Raw genomic sequence first — 15,321 nt, forward strand, 5'->3', positions numbered from 1 at the left:
GTACCGGCTGGAGGATTAAAGGATTGAGAGCAGCCCTGGGAGGACTTGGGGATGTTGGTGGACGAGAAGCTCAACATGACCTGGCAATGTGCACTTGCAGCCCAGAAAGCGAACTGTATCCTGGGCTGCATCAAAAGACGCATGACCAGCAGATCGAGGGAGGTGATCCTGCCCCTCTACTCGGCTCTTGTGAGACCCCACCTGGAGTACTGCGTCCAGCTCTGGGGGCCCCAGTACAGGAGAGACATGGAGCTGTTGGAGTGAGTCCAGAGGAGGAACACAAAGATGATCAGAGGGCTGGAGCACCCCTCTTATGAAGATAGGTTGAGAGAGTTGGAGTTGTTCAGCCTGGACTAGTGAAGGCTCCAGGGAGACCTTATAGCAGCCTTCCAGTACCTAAAGGGGCTTATAAGAAAGATGGGGACAAGCTTTTCAGCAGGGCCTGTAGTGACAGGGCAAGTGGTAATGGTTTTAAGCTAAAAGAGGGTAGATTCAGACTAGATAGAAGAAGACATTTTTTACAATGAGGGTGGTGAAACACTGGAATAGGTTGCCCAGAGAGGTGGTAGATGCCCCATCCCTGGATACATTCAAGGCTCTGAGCAACCTCATCTAGCTGAAGATGTCCCTGCTCACTGCAGCGGGGGTTGGACTAGATGACCTCTTCCAATCCAAACTATTTTATGATCCTACGATTCTACGATTCAGGCCCAAGGAGACAGGTGTAAATGCTCTGAAGTACACTGTGTCTTACCACTTTGTGAAGCGCTAGGTGAACTAGTGCACATTTTCATGGTGCATTTTAGCTCTTCAGAAGTGGCAGACAAAAGCTTCCATAAAGGCCAGTGTCGGAGTGGAGGACAGGAGGTGGGATCAAAGATGCTTTCAGTCTAGCATGATGTTTGGGATTGTCGTGGTCCTATCAGGATGCCTCTGTGTCGAAGTGTGAATTCCGTTTTGTTTTGTGGATCCCATTCTGCTTTACATTCTGCATTGTCACCGTCACAGCACTGCAACTCTTACCCATGGTAGCAGCTGGACACATTGGGAAAAACCCACATGCTGGAGTAGTTGTAGCAGACGAGGCCAACAGAACCCATCAGTCCTGAATGTCTGGAACAGTAGGTAAGGTCATTGGCTCTGAGACTCTTACAAACAGCAGTTCACCAGATGGGACCAGAGCCTGAGTCTACCCCAACAGAGGAGAAGAATCAAAAGGGACCCCTAAATAAACCAGTGTATACTGTCAGACAGGAAACATTCTCTAACAAAGTATACAAAACATGTTGTCTAAGGGGAGTGACTATACCTGCCACTCAAAAGAGAAAAGACACAGAGGTTTTCTGGAGTCATCTGCTTTTTCAAAAAGTCAAAATTCTCAGCACTTTCCAGAGTAAAATAGCAATGGACAAGAGATTCCTTTGCAAAGCCTGTCCTTTCCTCTGCCCTGAGGATTTTAGCTCAAAACCCAAGCTCCTGCATACTGCATGATTTGGGGCTACTCTGGTGCTCTGCTATCCAAAAAGGGATGGGAAATATGCAGAATTCTGCTGTCTAAAAAGGCTGCCCAACAAATGCAGGAGTGAGTCCTGGGGCTACCGCCTGTGACTGAGAGTGCTTGATTAATGAGGTCCTGGGCCTTCATTAGCGTTACAGCTGTAACTCAACTCTATACTGGGGAAACTCCAGCTGAACTTTGCTGATTCACCAGGTGCCCACTTTTTGCAAACACAAGGGAACATGTGGGCCAGCTGGGAACCCATACACCAACAAGACACCCAACCTGGACAAGCACACTGCACTGGCTGCAATCGAGTGAACACAGTTGCTCTCAGCTAGCCACCCCCAGCTCCTTCTCCCTCTCTCCCCCTTGATGTCATCCCTCCCTCAGATCTGCTGCCGTAAGTGTTGGTAACAGCTTCCTAAACGGGAATAGAGGCATGGGCCTGTTTCCAACAGATGCCTTTTGCACAATTCCGCTCCAGAAGTTACTGGATGGATGGCTCACTGCAATTGCTCCTGTGTGGAATTCATACCTGTATTCAGCAACCCCTCCTGCATGCTTCTTCATGGCTGTATCAGAGCTCATTCCATAGAAGAGTTTCACCTTCTTGCCATTCTTTTCCATAATCTCTCCAGCACACTGGTCATGGCCTGCAAACATTCCTCCAAGCATGACAAAATCAGCACCAGCTCCTGTAATCAGCAAAATGACAAGTAAGAAAGCAGGGGAGGGAAAAGAGGGTGAAAGACAAAGCAAGAACACAGTGGCCTCCAAAAACAATAGCTAACCCTAAATAGTTTGATCCAGAGAGTCCCCTCCTGTAACAGATGCAGCAAACTTGGAAGAAATGCTTTACTGAAGAACTGACACATGCAGAATTGTATTTCTCTGGTATTTAAAATGGAAAGAATGGTTTTCTGTTGTGATGACAAAGATATAGATTATTCTACTCCACCCCACACTATTTTCAAATTCAGTTTTAACCCTTTACTTCATAATCTGAGCACAGTTCCTTATTAACTACTATTGTGACTACCGTACTTGGAAGCCCTAATCACAGGGCTGGGACCTGTTGAGCTCAATGCTGTACAGAGGAGAGAACAACTCCTACTTCAAGACCTTTCTAGGCTACCAGCTGTGAGTGGAAATGTACCCTGCAGGAAGGCATAGTCATGAATGTAATATACTCCTCCCAACGTTGACATAAAACAAGCAGATTTTTTACTGAAATGATGCATTTTTCAAGTCTATCAGCCATATGTGTTCAGTGTAGGCCTGGGTGATCCCCTGTCAAAGAGATCTGGATGGATCTGCATTTGGTTCCTGTTTAAAAACTCTGGGCAAAGGACCACCACTCCTAGGTTCTGTTGTTCTCAGCATGCACCACAAAGGAGGTCTAAGCATTAGCTACAACTCCTAAATATGTTCCAGATACTGAATAACAACACTGAATACTCAATCATGCCTATTCTGTCTGTCCATCTCCCCTGGCTTTGCAAATCATGAAATCAATTCCACTGGGAGTAAGATCAGGAAGAAGGTTTTTGGAATCACTCTTGATTTTCTACTGTGATTTCCAATATTTCCAGCTGGGCTGGAACTATTCCACCAGCAGCTCCTCCTGTGATATTTTGGCATATCTAGTCTTGCTTGGAAAAGTTTGGCTTTTACTCTTTTATGAGCCTGTGGTGACCCATCCCTGAACCAAAGCATCTTCCTCTCTGCTTCTTCAGTGTGTATGTGTCAGAACAGGTCTCCCCTCTGCCCAGCTTCTTCCCAGAACTGGCAAAAGAACAGGGCTATAAACCTCACTTCATAGAAAGCAGATGAGCCTGAACTAACCCAACCCCGTTATGAACATGTCCGAACTCTGGGGAGATCCCAGGCTAGGTAAGTCTGGCATTAGGAGTTGTTCTGATCTCTGTCACTATCCAAACAATAGCACTGGACCTTGAAATCTGAAGACTAAGTGAAATCATTATCAAATCTACTCAGCTTTGGCCATCTGTTTAAAAGCTCTGTAGACAAACCTGAATTTGGGAGTATTTTGATCTTAGAATACATGACAACTGTGGAGTGCGCACTGGTTTATAAAAGTCAGTTCCCTCCCTCCACCCCTTTGCCAAAGAGCAGACCTAGCAGCAATGTCTGGGAGCAGAGCACCCAGCTGCTCTGCTGACCTCACCTCCCTTTGCCTGGTTGTTGTTTGAAAGGAACAGTATGTCCGTGGTAAAGGGATGTTAAAAATGAGGCTTGTGCAAAACTGCTGAGCACATCACAAGCAATATTTATAGCCAGGCACCCATTCAGGTGTCCTATCATGCCAACTACCTGGCAGATTTTTCCTGAGCTCTCTTGTTTCAGATGGCTGAGTTTTAAAGCCTCAGTTTGACTCAGGTCTGATACTACTATTAACCTGCCAAAAACAAAGGGAATGCTCATCCTTTAAGACATTCTCAGTTACTGGTGGGGAACTCCTGTTGTTACCTGGCACAATCTTGCTCCACCTTTGCAAAAAATAAGTACCCTGGGAAATTGAGTTGATGTCTGCTTCATGGGTAGAAGCAAACAACATGAGGAAGGAGGGACAGATTTACGGCCAAGGTTTCAGAAAGGGCATTTAAACAAGCCAAAGGCCTGCCAAAGGACACTCTGGACAATTTGCCTTGTCAATATTATCCCCTGATCTCCAATTCTAGTCCTGTCTCTGGTTGTGGGTTTCACAGCCTCCAAATTATTAATGCAAAACAGTCACATGAAATCTATGCTACAGAATCACAGAATTTTGGTTCCTGTGCACTTAAGTATCTATTTATTCTTTTTCTTTTGACTGCATATTTTGGGAGGAAAGCAAATATGTTTGAATTACAGAATTGAAACTCATCCAACTTGAATAACTTTTGCAAACTACAACATAATTCATCAAGCTCTTCCAGAAGAGGAGCTATCTTACAGCAGACGCAGCACGTCTAAACATTGGAATGACACATGCTTACTGCCCTGCAGCTCCAGAAATGACAAGCCCATATTAAATATACTTTTCCAGTGCTCTCCAGAACTTTCCACCCTGCTTCAGTGTTGCAAAGATATCTGAAAGTTTCAAGTCTGTTCCACTACTTTTCTACCAGTTAACATCCAACCAGGAGGCTGCAGTTTTTAGCATGGTCTTTCTTTACTTACACATGGTTTTCTGTACGACCAGAAGCACTGGTGATGTTTGCAACACCCAGCTGCAGCCTTTCATTTTCAAGTACAGATAGACAGCGTGCCATTATTTTAGGTTGTGGGGGACCAGGAACACCTGGCAACAACCCCTAAGATAATACAGGCTAAGATGAGGTACGTTGCATACAAGCATCCCAGTAGCTCACCCAGAGTTTGCTAGACTCATCCTGTTTCTACACAATGCTACTTCAATGCACTGACTTCCCCCTTGAGGTCTACCCTGTATCTGGGCTGATTTTGCTCATTCACATTTCACAGTGCCTTCTCTTTCAAGCCATTACAGGATACATGTGCTGATGCCAGCCCAATCTTGCAGCACTCAGAGAGTTCTGCTGGATCTGGATGGAGTCCCTCAGATGTCTTTTGTATGCCTGATAATACAAGTTACTGATAACCAGATTGGCTCTGCACAAATTCAGCTAGAGTCAGCCTGGATTTGTAGCCTGGGCAGACCTCCAGGCAGATGAAGAGTAAGTTTGCCCAGATCACAGCTGGCTCTGGAATCAACGTTCACCTGTGCTCCAGCTGAGCCAGTGAGCCTTTGGGACAGCAGGTGTACACGCACAGCTATTGAAAACAGGAAAAAAAAAAAAGCCAGCACGATCTGTCAGGTATATTTTGGAACCAGTATATGTCCCCAGTTGACTTTTCCACATGATTTTTCCTTCTCTTTCCTTCCCTGCTCCTGTATCTCTTCTCACCACTGCTGTAAGGAACAGCAGTATTGTGTTAAAGATGCTGGCGTAGGATTCAAAAGGCACATTCTGTTCCTGGCTGTGTCACAAAAATATATGTGACCCCAGGCAACTGAAGTTAGATTTCTGTGCTTTGACTTCTCATCTTTAAAAAAGGAGACAGTAGTGCCTCCCTGGGGCATTCTGAGAAATGTGTTCATGTTACCAGCCTTTCCAAGGGTGTAGTTATGTGAACCATCTAAGAGCCCAACACAAAGTTCTTTCATGCTTTCTGTCATTCCTACATCAAAACACCTCTTTTCTTCCTGATCAACCTACATCTTTTCCATTATCATCTCCAATACTCAGATGGCAGTGACATGTTCAGTTTACCAAATCCATACCAGGTTCCCATCCAGCTGTTCCAGAATTCCAGCAGTCTCTCCCAAAGTTTCTGTCACTCACGGCATTTTTGTCCCTCACCTTCAGTGCTTCTCTGTTCCTTGCCTTTTTAAATAGGTTTCTATCTTGTTTCCCCTCCATCAAAACGCCCAACCTGCCTCTGACTCCTGACACCAGTCAATGGTGTCACCCTCCACTTGTAAAGCTTCTCAGTATCTTCACCATGGTTCTTTACAATTCTTCACTTGCGCTCAACTCTACTCCTCCTGTTCCCATGAACCTGCCTCCTCCAGTCACATCTTCAGCCATTTGTCGATGCTAGTCTTCACATCTGGGACTCCCTCACACTTTTTATGATTCAAATGACTGCTTTGTCACTGCTTTATAAAGAACACCTCAACATCCCTTTCATGAAAACTTTACAATGATCCACCAAAAAGAGACAGTATAATCACTTTAACCAGAAGTTCTCTTTGGGTCTCTTGTCCATGCTTTGTCCAGGCCTCTATCCCCAGGTGAAATTGTACACCTGGTCTCTGCTATCCGATATATTTACGTAACTCCTCCCTGCCAAGAGGCTCTCAGCAAGCACAGAGGTCTGTGCTAGACAATCCATTATCAGTATTGAGGCTTTGGCTTGTAAATGCTGGGCATGGAGGCTATCTTCTACGTGGCTCACATAGCAAATCACCTCAACAGCATTCAACAAACAGTGATAGTAATAACGTTATCTAGAAGCTTATATTGCCACCCACCTTTGACAAACGTGCGCCTAGCTCCAGCTAGTCAGATGTCCACAGTGTGTCTACCTCAATTATACACAGCCAGATATGGTAAGTTTATTGCCTCAGGGTAATCTCTATCAGTTCCAGGCCTGCACCTGTGACACACAGGTCAGACTGATCTGTCTGGCCTACTGTCAGAGTAGAACTACTGCCTGTATAATCTCAGTTTTCTGATGCTCTTCTGTCCCAGGACAACCCACGACAGCCTTCGAATACCTACCACTGTGAATCCCAGCACCTCCTGACAATCAGCCAGAATCTGCCATTTCACAGGTTTCAATCAAGTTTTTGTTCAGTCAGCCCAGAAACACTACAAGGACCCTTCAGACTTGCTATAAACATCAAAAAGGAAAACATTTTAAACACTTTGAAGTTGCTTCCTGTTCTTCTAACTTCTGGAAATGCTCTTGTTGAAGAAAGACCTTTTCCACGGGCCAGGTTTCTGTGCAGCCATCTGGGAATGCAGTGAGGTTGCAATCTCAGTTCACAAGCTCCCAAGGACAACAACGCCAGCAAGAACTGGGTGAGCGGTGGAGCCAAAGTCAGGCAGAACAAAGGCCTCACTGCAGGCGGTATGATGTCAGGGTGGGCTGGGCTGAGAGGTTGGGTGGTTTTTTAATACAATCTTGTTGTCAAAGAGGGTGGATGCTGCTGTTCAGCTATGTCAGAATCACCCAACTGGAAGTATCTATTCCCCACGTCACATCACTTGCTGGGTAACACAAGGGAGATGTGAAATCCTGTGACTGAGCAGATTCCTTGTTGGTAGCAATCACTCCATGGCTGTGCTTAAAATTCTCTAATTAAGCCTTCCTTGTCATCTGACCTGTCTAAAAAGAGGAACTGTCTGCAAACTTAGAAGACAGATTCTGGTTTCAACCTTTCCTGGGGGCCCTGAGTTTTTCTTGGCAGGTCTGTAATCTGAGTTTAGGTCTGCCCCTGCTTTCCATACGTCCAAAGCTTCCTGCCAAGCAGACATGCTGTATCATAATGTGCTATCTCTTGTATCATACCACCCTGAAATCCCAATGAGAGACTGTGCTGTTCCACTGTATTCTGAGTATTACCCCACTGTGACATCTCCAAAAGGTCCTGAATTTTGGTGGGTGGGGGGAGTGTCTTTAAATGTCCTCTTAGCCCAGGGTGCATTTAGCACCTGGTTCACATACGCTGCTGCAAAAAGATTATGGCTCAACGACAATCCTGACCTTGACACACACCCCCCCCCCCCCCCATGTAACTTTCATGCCCAACAGAAAATACTCACAGATTAAATTATCTGTTGTATCAGCAAGAGCTGGTGCAATTCACTGAAGCTATTGGCATGAGAGCAAAATCTGTTAATTATTAACTTAGATGTTTTAGACATCTGCTCACCTCTAGGGGATACAGTATAAATAAAATCTCATCTCTTCAAGTGGACAGCTGATCCCAAGAACATCTCCAGGGATCTGGCCTGCCTTTTTGTTTTGTTCTTCTGTCCAACACACATTCCACCATCTCTTAGTCCATTCCAGGCCCAGGTCAGCCAGCTCTGGCAATGTTACAGGCATCTTTGAACCCTACTCAGAAGAAACCCTTATCAGTTTTCTTTGTATTACTGTCCCAGTGGCTGTATCCCATGCACACCTGGCAGATAGTTTCTAAATAGGACTTCGACCACTGTATGTTTTGCGCTGCAGAATTTGGACTGTCTGGTCCAAAGAGCAAATTCACGTCTGGTGTATTAATTTCACTGGAGTCACCCATGGGGATGAATGCAACCTATTGCTGATTACACATTCAGGGTCAAATTGACTTCTACATCACTGCTGACAGTGCTGGAGATATGCAGGGTGTAACGGGTGGCACCACATGCTGTCCTTACCAAACGCTTTGGCGACATCTCCTGGGCAGCTGCATCCTCCATCCTGTGTAAAGAAAAGATGACAGTGAGTGGCAGTGAGCTCACTCAGGGACCCAGTGAGCACTGGTGTTCTGCGACCTGCAGCAGAATGGCCCCTGCTCAGGAACAGTGTGTCAAGAGCTGCCTGTGCATCATTGGTATGCATAATCTTGGCTGAGTTCTTAGGGAATCCATATTATCCTTTCTATTGCTTTCCTTCTTTAGGCTCATTTACTCTACCGTATAGTCTACTGATAATACCACCGGTAACAGCAGCAATGCAAATTCCTGACTGCAATTTCCTGAATCCCAGAAACTGCACAACAAAACCTCTGATGATCTGAATCATTCCCTACCATTTTAATGTAAGGCTGTGTGATGCAGAGGTACCACAAACCCCTACCTTAAACCACGAAAGACATTTAAAATAACTTTCTCAGCAGTTTACAATACATTAAAAGGTCACAGTGGGAGGGGTGAGGAAATATGCCATCAGCTATGTTGGATTTTGATCTGATAATCTCTACGCAAATTGGGTAATCTAATCTTTGGTAAGTGAAAATGAATCTCTCATCGTACTCCTCACGGTTTGCTATGGGTTTGGTAAAGAAACAACAGCACTTTGAGATCTTTAGCATTTTAGACCTATGATGTGTTTCGGTTTCAGTGCAGAGCAAAGAAGTGGCTGATGAGGGGGTTTCAGTTGAGGGGAGCAAAGTTATGCATGTGTGATAGGGCTGTAAAAAAGGAATGGCACTTACATAGCAGAGCTCATAATATGCTATGGTTCTTTAGGTTTTTGTAAAGGTCTGAGCATCAGATGAAAGATCCTTCTACTCCACACAGTCATCGTACCAAGAAGGCTCCCCATTGCTTTGACGATCAGGGTCCCTTGCAGACTGCTGACAGCTTTCCTCTTTTGAAGCTGCTCCCCAGACTATATGGTTACTTCATTTTGTTTCACCTCCCTACTGGCAGAAATGCACGCCTGTGTGTGACCTGTGGCTGAGCACAGCCAGACACCCCCACCATCAGCCATTTTAGAGCTGGCATTCGCAAGTAGCTGGCAGTGGGGCTGTGTGTTAGAACCTTTCTGTGCGCAGAAAAGGATTCAGACACAAACTGAGCAGGTGGATCCAAAAGCCAGTGGCTTTTCAAAGGGCAAACAGCACCTGGTAGAACTTTAAAGGCTTTTACTCCATTTGCTGATAACCTCTAGTACATTATGCCTTTTGTTGAGCTAGACACTCTTGCTGTCAGCTCCAGAAAGGAGTGCTGGGCTAACAGCCGAATCTCTCTCTCCTCTTAAGGGCTCTGCTTGTGCAATTTTTTCCCCTCTGACAAGTTTGTGAGAGTCTGGAGGAGGGTGTGAGTGTATGTGCATGTGTCAGGAGAGGAAGAGCCAAGGTAGAAAGAGGGGTCTAATAATCTTCAAAGAGTAGTATCAGGAATTTGCCTGACTTACTGTCTGACTGAGACAGGCTGGCTATGAATGCTCTCGGGTACATGGGTTTCAGTCTGTTCTTGTTGGGTGGCTCAGTGTCTGACCTTTATAATTAACCCAGTAGTGGCAGTGATGGAGGCTTTATGCTTTCGGAAGTACCATGGGGATGGGGGCCTTAGTGTGTAATCATTAATCACTGGCTTCAAAAAATATCACTTTGAATGTCACCAAATTACAAAATGCTGAGCAGATAAAAGACTTTCCCAAAAGCTCATGAGTTACCATTTAAGATAAAAGGAACTGATGATGATTCACAGCACTTCTTTATCTGTAGATCTCTCCACTTACTTCACATAAGCAGGTAAATTTAATGATTCACAGAAAGGGAAACAAAAAGGGGATGTACTGAGCAGTTATGCCAGAAGATGCTATATAATAAAGCTATATGCATTAAACCACTTAATTCCATGTGAAAAATCAAGTGCTCTGTTTAGAAAATAAGACTGTGCTTCTGCAACTTTGTCTGGGAAGCTTCCCCTTGCAGTTCAGCTGTCCCAACAGGGGCCTCGCTCTGGACTCAGAATGACTTGTAGAACTAATGGGCTTCAGTCACGGAGCTCGTTGCAGGCTCAGCCTCTACCTCAGAGCCCTGGGGAAATGTATCTGTACAAATCCCCCTGTGAATTCAGGAGAACTGGCATTATTCTGAAGTAAGCCTACTGGAAAGGGTGGCCATGGTGCCTGTAGAGGGCATGATTCTGAGACAACTGGGTGCTAAGCTGAAGGAGAGGGGAAAACAGCTTTCCAGTCAACAGAATTATTTTAACATGGCTAAAATAATGTTATTTTGCCCAGTCTTGTTCTCTGAACAGATAAACCATTTTACAATAACAAAATTTAGCCTGAGGAAAAGAAATACAGTATGGAAAACTAGTATGAACTGGTTGAATATTTAATATTATTAATGCAACTTATAATAAGTTTGTAACTATGATTTATATGTTTCAAGCAACCTTTATAATAAACTGAAGAACCAGCCCTTCCTACAGTATCAACAAACAGATAGCTATTTATTATGCACAAGATACATAAAGTATGTAGCATATACAGCAGTAGAAACAATACATATGGTGCTTTATTCTGCACTACATATGCTGGGCATATTTATGTATGGAAAGTGTTCTGTGTGGAGGAAGAGATGGTATGGCAGTAGTAGTAGAACCCCTTAGTCATCCTTTTCACTGAATGTTGGTGGCCCATCACCCAGGCAGGGTGAAGGGGAAATAGGGATCTCTATCAAATGATAGCCAAATGAGACAGGACACATGCAAGGCTGCTTTCCATTCCCCACATTGCTGGCTTACTAGATTATGTGACTGCCTCTCTATCCAGCAGAGTAGTTCTCTGACCTACAAGAAACAGAAACTTTATCTCAAGTGGGGCGTTTCTGAAGGAGCTCTCCTGCTAAATGCCCCCTTTGCTGTAATTCACTGCTGCACTTTCTCAAGGCCAATGGATTAGCAAGAATGAAAATTGAGACTACTGGCTCCCAGACAAATAGCACGGGACAGGAACAGTGCCTGATCTTAGACAGGGTTTCCTCTCTTCTTTCAGTGAGTCATGAAAGATTCATTTCTGAGGTGAGCTTTGAGTCTTAAAGATAATTTAGCATGAGGAAAAGTAACTGGTGCAATTTCACCTCCCCTTTCTCTGTGTAAGTGACTCTAGAGAGACACCAGGCGTTCACTTGGACTACCATGTTTGCCTAAAAATCGTCACCTTCTTTGTCAATGTTATCAGCTCCAAAAATCAAACATGATCACTTCAGTAATACAAACATTTAAAATCCCAGTTTGTGCTGCCATCCTAGCAGAGCTACTGCAGAATGGGCTTCAAGTGTGCTGTGTTCCTTGCAGTGCCTGTACTGTGCTCAGTACTGTCACTTTCTCGTTCTGTGAGTGGGACTTCTTTCCCTTCATACATAAGCTGAGCCAACGTAACAAGAAAGAGGAGCAATTCGATGAAGATATTGAAGTACATCCACAAGACAGAAGTGGATGCAAGAAAGCACCCCAAGGGACTAACCCATATCACACTATCAGCTATAATCTACATGAAGATAGCTGGTAGGCTTTGAATCTTTTCACATCCTTCCTGCTACTTCTGTATCAATATAACAAAAAAATGCTGGATATATTTTCTCCTGCTTAATTGACGTAGACAGTTGTCGTAATACTCTGCCTTTAGAAGTCTCCTTTGGCTCAGGGAGGGTGTGCCCCTTCCTGAATCTGCATAATGACAGTGGTGAGACATTTTGAGGGATGCCATGTACACTTGTTGCCACTAGACCCACTTATATACTTGGGCCCCATATGGTGTTTTTCCCTCAGGAGGATACCTCTCTTCTGTGATACTAGTGCCAGAGCTCTGGCAATGACCATGCAGTCCAGCCGTTTCTTTCCCTAATAAACACACCAATACGTATCGGAATGCTGCAGAATTCAGGCATAATAGCCTCGCCCTAGCTTTAGTCTCCCTAGCTTGGGTGACAGAGTTGAGTTGCAGTGGTGTTAGAGACCCCAGCTATAGCTGAAGTTAATTCTCTTGGCCCAGATGTTGTGGCAGACAGGTATTAAACTACCCTCCTATATTCACCCTGTAATGGTGAGGGGTTAATAGGTGTGGGCTTACTGAAGCCAACATGACCTAAGCAGGTCAGGAACTGATCCATCCCCAAAGCAGGAAAGGAGGGGACGAATACTACAGAACCACCTCATTTTTCAACACTGTAAATACACACTCCCTGTGTTCTGGTAAAATCAGGATAATAACGTTCTTCTGAGGGTTGCTAGCAGAAAATGATTATTGTAAAACTAGGATGGGTCTCTGAGCACCACTGCTAGGATGAGACCTATGGTTATCCAGCCTTCATATTAACGAGTCAAGTCTTTCATGCTCTATTGCACACATGTTCTGCTGTCTACTATAAACATTTGTAATACTGCCGAAGTCATAAAATCACACTCTGCTTTTCTTTTTTTCTGCAAAATTAATATAGGGGAGCCATGGAGAGGAGGGAATGCATATGCGTTAACCATAAAGAGCAAGAGAGATCCGACTGTAACTCATACTTGGTTTCCTGCTCCATTATACACATAGCTCCAAGAAACATAGTCAAACCCTTTGCCCATCTGCAGTTCCGTTTGTCCTCCTCTCTCTTCCTTACTCAACAACACAACACACCCATTTCCTCACATTCCACTTCCACACTAGTCACAACTGGGTCAGATAAATCAGGGCCTTCCAGTGATTCCACTTGGCAGTAGATCTAAAATTCAGTTTGTGGTCTGTTGCAGGAGACTCCTGGCTGTGAGGGTACCTGTGAGTACAGCAGGGTGGCTAGCCCGTACGCCTTCCTGATTACCAGCTGCCTCACAGAGAGTCTGCAGAGACTGTGCAACCCTGACAGTCAGGGGCACGCTGACTGGCTGGACGTGCCGAAGCACATGGGACCTTTGCGTGCTATAGGCTGCAGTCTAGCTCAGTCTGAGGCCATGCTTACAGAGTTACTTTTTTCTATGTGAGGTAAATCTGGTCTGGCTGGTGGAGTGGAAGCTGCCATTAGCAGGCAATACAGATACATGCTCTTTTTTCTCCACAGGCTCATTATTTCCCCAGAGTTTTGTGAGAACACGTGCCAGCTTTGCTCAACAGAGCCACCTCTGGAACACTCCTGCCCCTGCACAGAGAGCTCTGTGAGGATGCTATCTGAATCAATCCAGCTACTAGGGCACAGATAGGCTTACATTGCTTTACCTTGTACTCCCCTCTAACTGTGTGCCTGTCCCTCAGTCCCACTCTCTGGGGAAAGCCATGTTTACAATTTCACTCACTTTTCAGAAATCTTTTGTAGGAATTACTGTTCACTTCAATGTGAAAACACTATCAAGCTTCCTATTCTGTTCATGTAAGAGCTTATTGCATTCAGGGAGCAAGAACCAGCTTTACAAAGGCACCAACAGGAGTGAGGTGCCCAAGTGTTTTTAACCACTACAGGGAGTTGGTTTCTTTATATTTAAATCTCTGCTGACTACCCTAGGAGCTAGTATAGGGGTCAACTGGAGATGACAGAAGATAGCCTTTAACATGCAGCAGATTGGACTGTTTGCTTCTCCTATTCCACAACAATTTGCACAGTGGGAATCTTAGAGTAGATGACATTTACTTACAGAGATGATATGTCCTTTCAAGCCATGTGCTGAGTCTGCACACTCGATAACAGCACTTAGCTGTGGATAGCCCACCCCAGTCTTAATCCGAGTGGTACACACAGAACCTAAATGAGAGAGGAAAAATCATAGCCCATTAGGCTGACAGAAAAGATACAGCTTGTTTTCTTTTTCTTGTGGAAAAAATGTGTTTCTATCTGTATTATTCTTTCCCTCAAGAAGTCTCTATTGTCAATACTGGCTTCTCATGGATAAAAGGAACACAGAGGTACTTAAGTTTTGAAATGCTATCACACCATTTCATGGGAGCTGTAATTGAGGTGACTAATATCCCCCCTTTCTTCTTCATGGCAAAAATTCCCAGTTTAGGTCTCATCAATAATGCTTCCCAGTGAGGGAACTACTGCATCACGAGAAAGCAAATCTGACTGAAGTGCCTGAAGGGAAGGGGAACAAAAGGACCAGAGTCACAACCCGTGAGAGTCAGCAGCAGCATTTAACACCTGAATATTTCTTCCAATAAATATTTCTATCTCTTTTCTACTTATGTTTTTAAAAATAATTCTCAGAGGAAACCTGTGCTTTATTTTTTTTGTGGTGATTTCCCACAAAAAGATTCCATCTTTTGCCTAATACTTAAAGCAGAAATATTTGGTTGATCACAATAGTTGGGAATATAGGAAAATCAGCACACAGCATTTAAAAAGTGAGAGAAGTAATCATCAGAAAGCCGTATAGTGTAATATTACAGGAAATATACTAATTATATCTGATTATTAAACTATATTATTTATACACATGCATGGTGCATGTATATATGCATATATAAAAATAAAGGTATATACATATATATATATAAAACCCCCACTTCAATGATAGTTCAACATGGTAACATGGCTATGGATCTTTTGGAATGCCTTCTCTATTTTTCTCCTCAAGAGTCAAAATGAGGACTGCTTTTTGCCTGTCCAGGTCTTATAATTTAGGATACAGACCGTAAAGGTCTGCATGATAACAAGAATTTCAAAACAGATTCTAAACCAAATACAGTGAAATCTGGATCTCTTCACCCAGCTGATATCCAGGCATACTCGAGCTACCAGTAAAGTAATAGTTTCCAAAGATCTTTCAAAGAACTGACAAGGTGAAAAGGTATTTCTGCAAAATAGGAAG

At 44.1% G+C, this 15,321-nt stretch overlaps 1 protein-coding gene across 3 annotated transcripts in view; it reads right to left on the bottom strand.

Moving 5' to 3' along the window:
* Positions 1 to 15,321, bottom strand: part of GMPR (guanosine monophosphate reductase) — a 51,492-nt gene that overhangs the window by 14,476 nt on the left and 21,695 nt on the right. For all 3 annotated transcript variants that reach the window (XM_075745070.1, XM_075745072.1, XM_075745073.1), the window contains exons 6-8: positions 14,149 to 14,255; positions 8,458 to 8,500; positions 2,037 to 2,196 (exon numbers count right to left, since the gene is read on the bottom strand). In XM_075745070.1, the coding sequence (XP_075601185.1) occupies positions 2,037 to 2,196; positions 8,458 to 8,500; positions 14,149 to 14,255 (310 nt within the window). The remainder of the gene's footprint in view (positions 1 to 2,036; positions 2,197 to 8,457; positions 8,501 to 14,148; positions 14,256 to 15,321) is intronic.

This window comes from Balearica regulorum, chromosome 2 (assembly GCF_011004875.1).
Source record: "Balearica regulorum gibbericeps isolate bBalReg1 chromosome 2, bBalReg1.pri, whole genome shotgun sequence".
NCBI lineage: Eukaryota > Metazoa > Chordata > Aves > Gruiformes > Gruidae > Balearica > Balearica regulorum.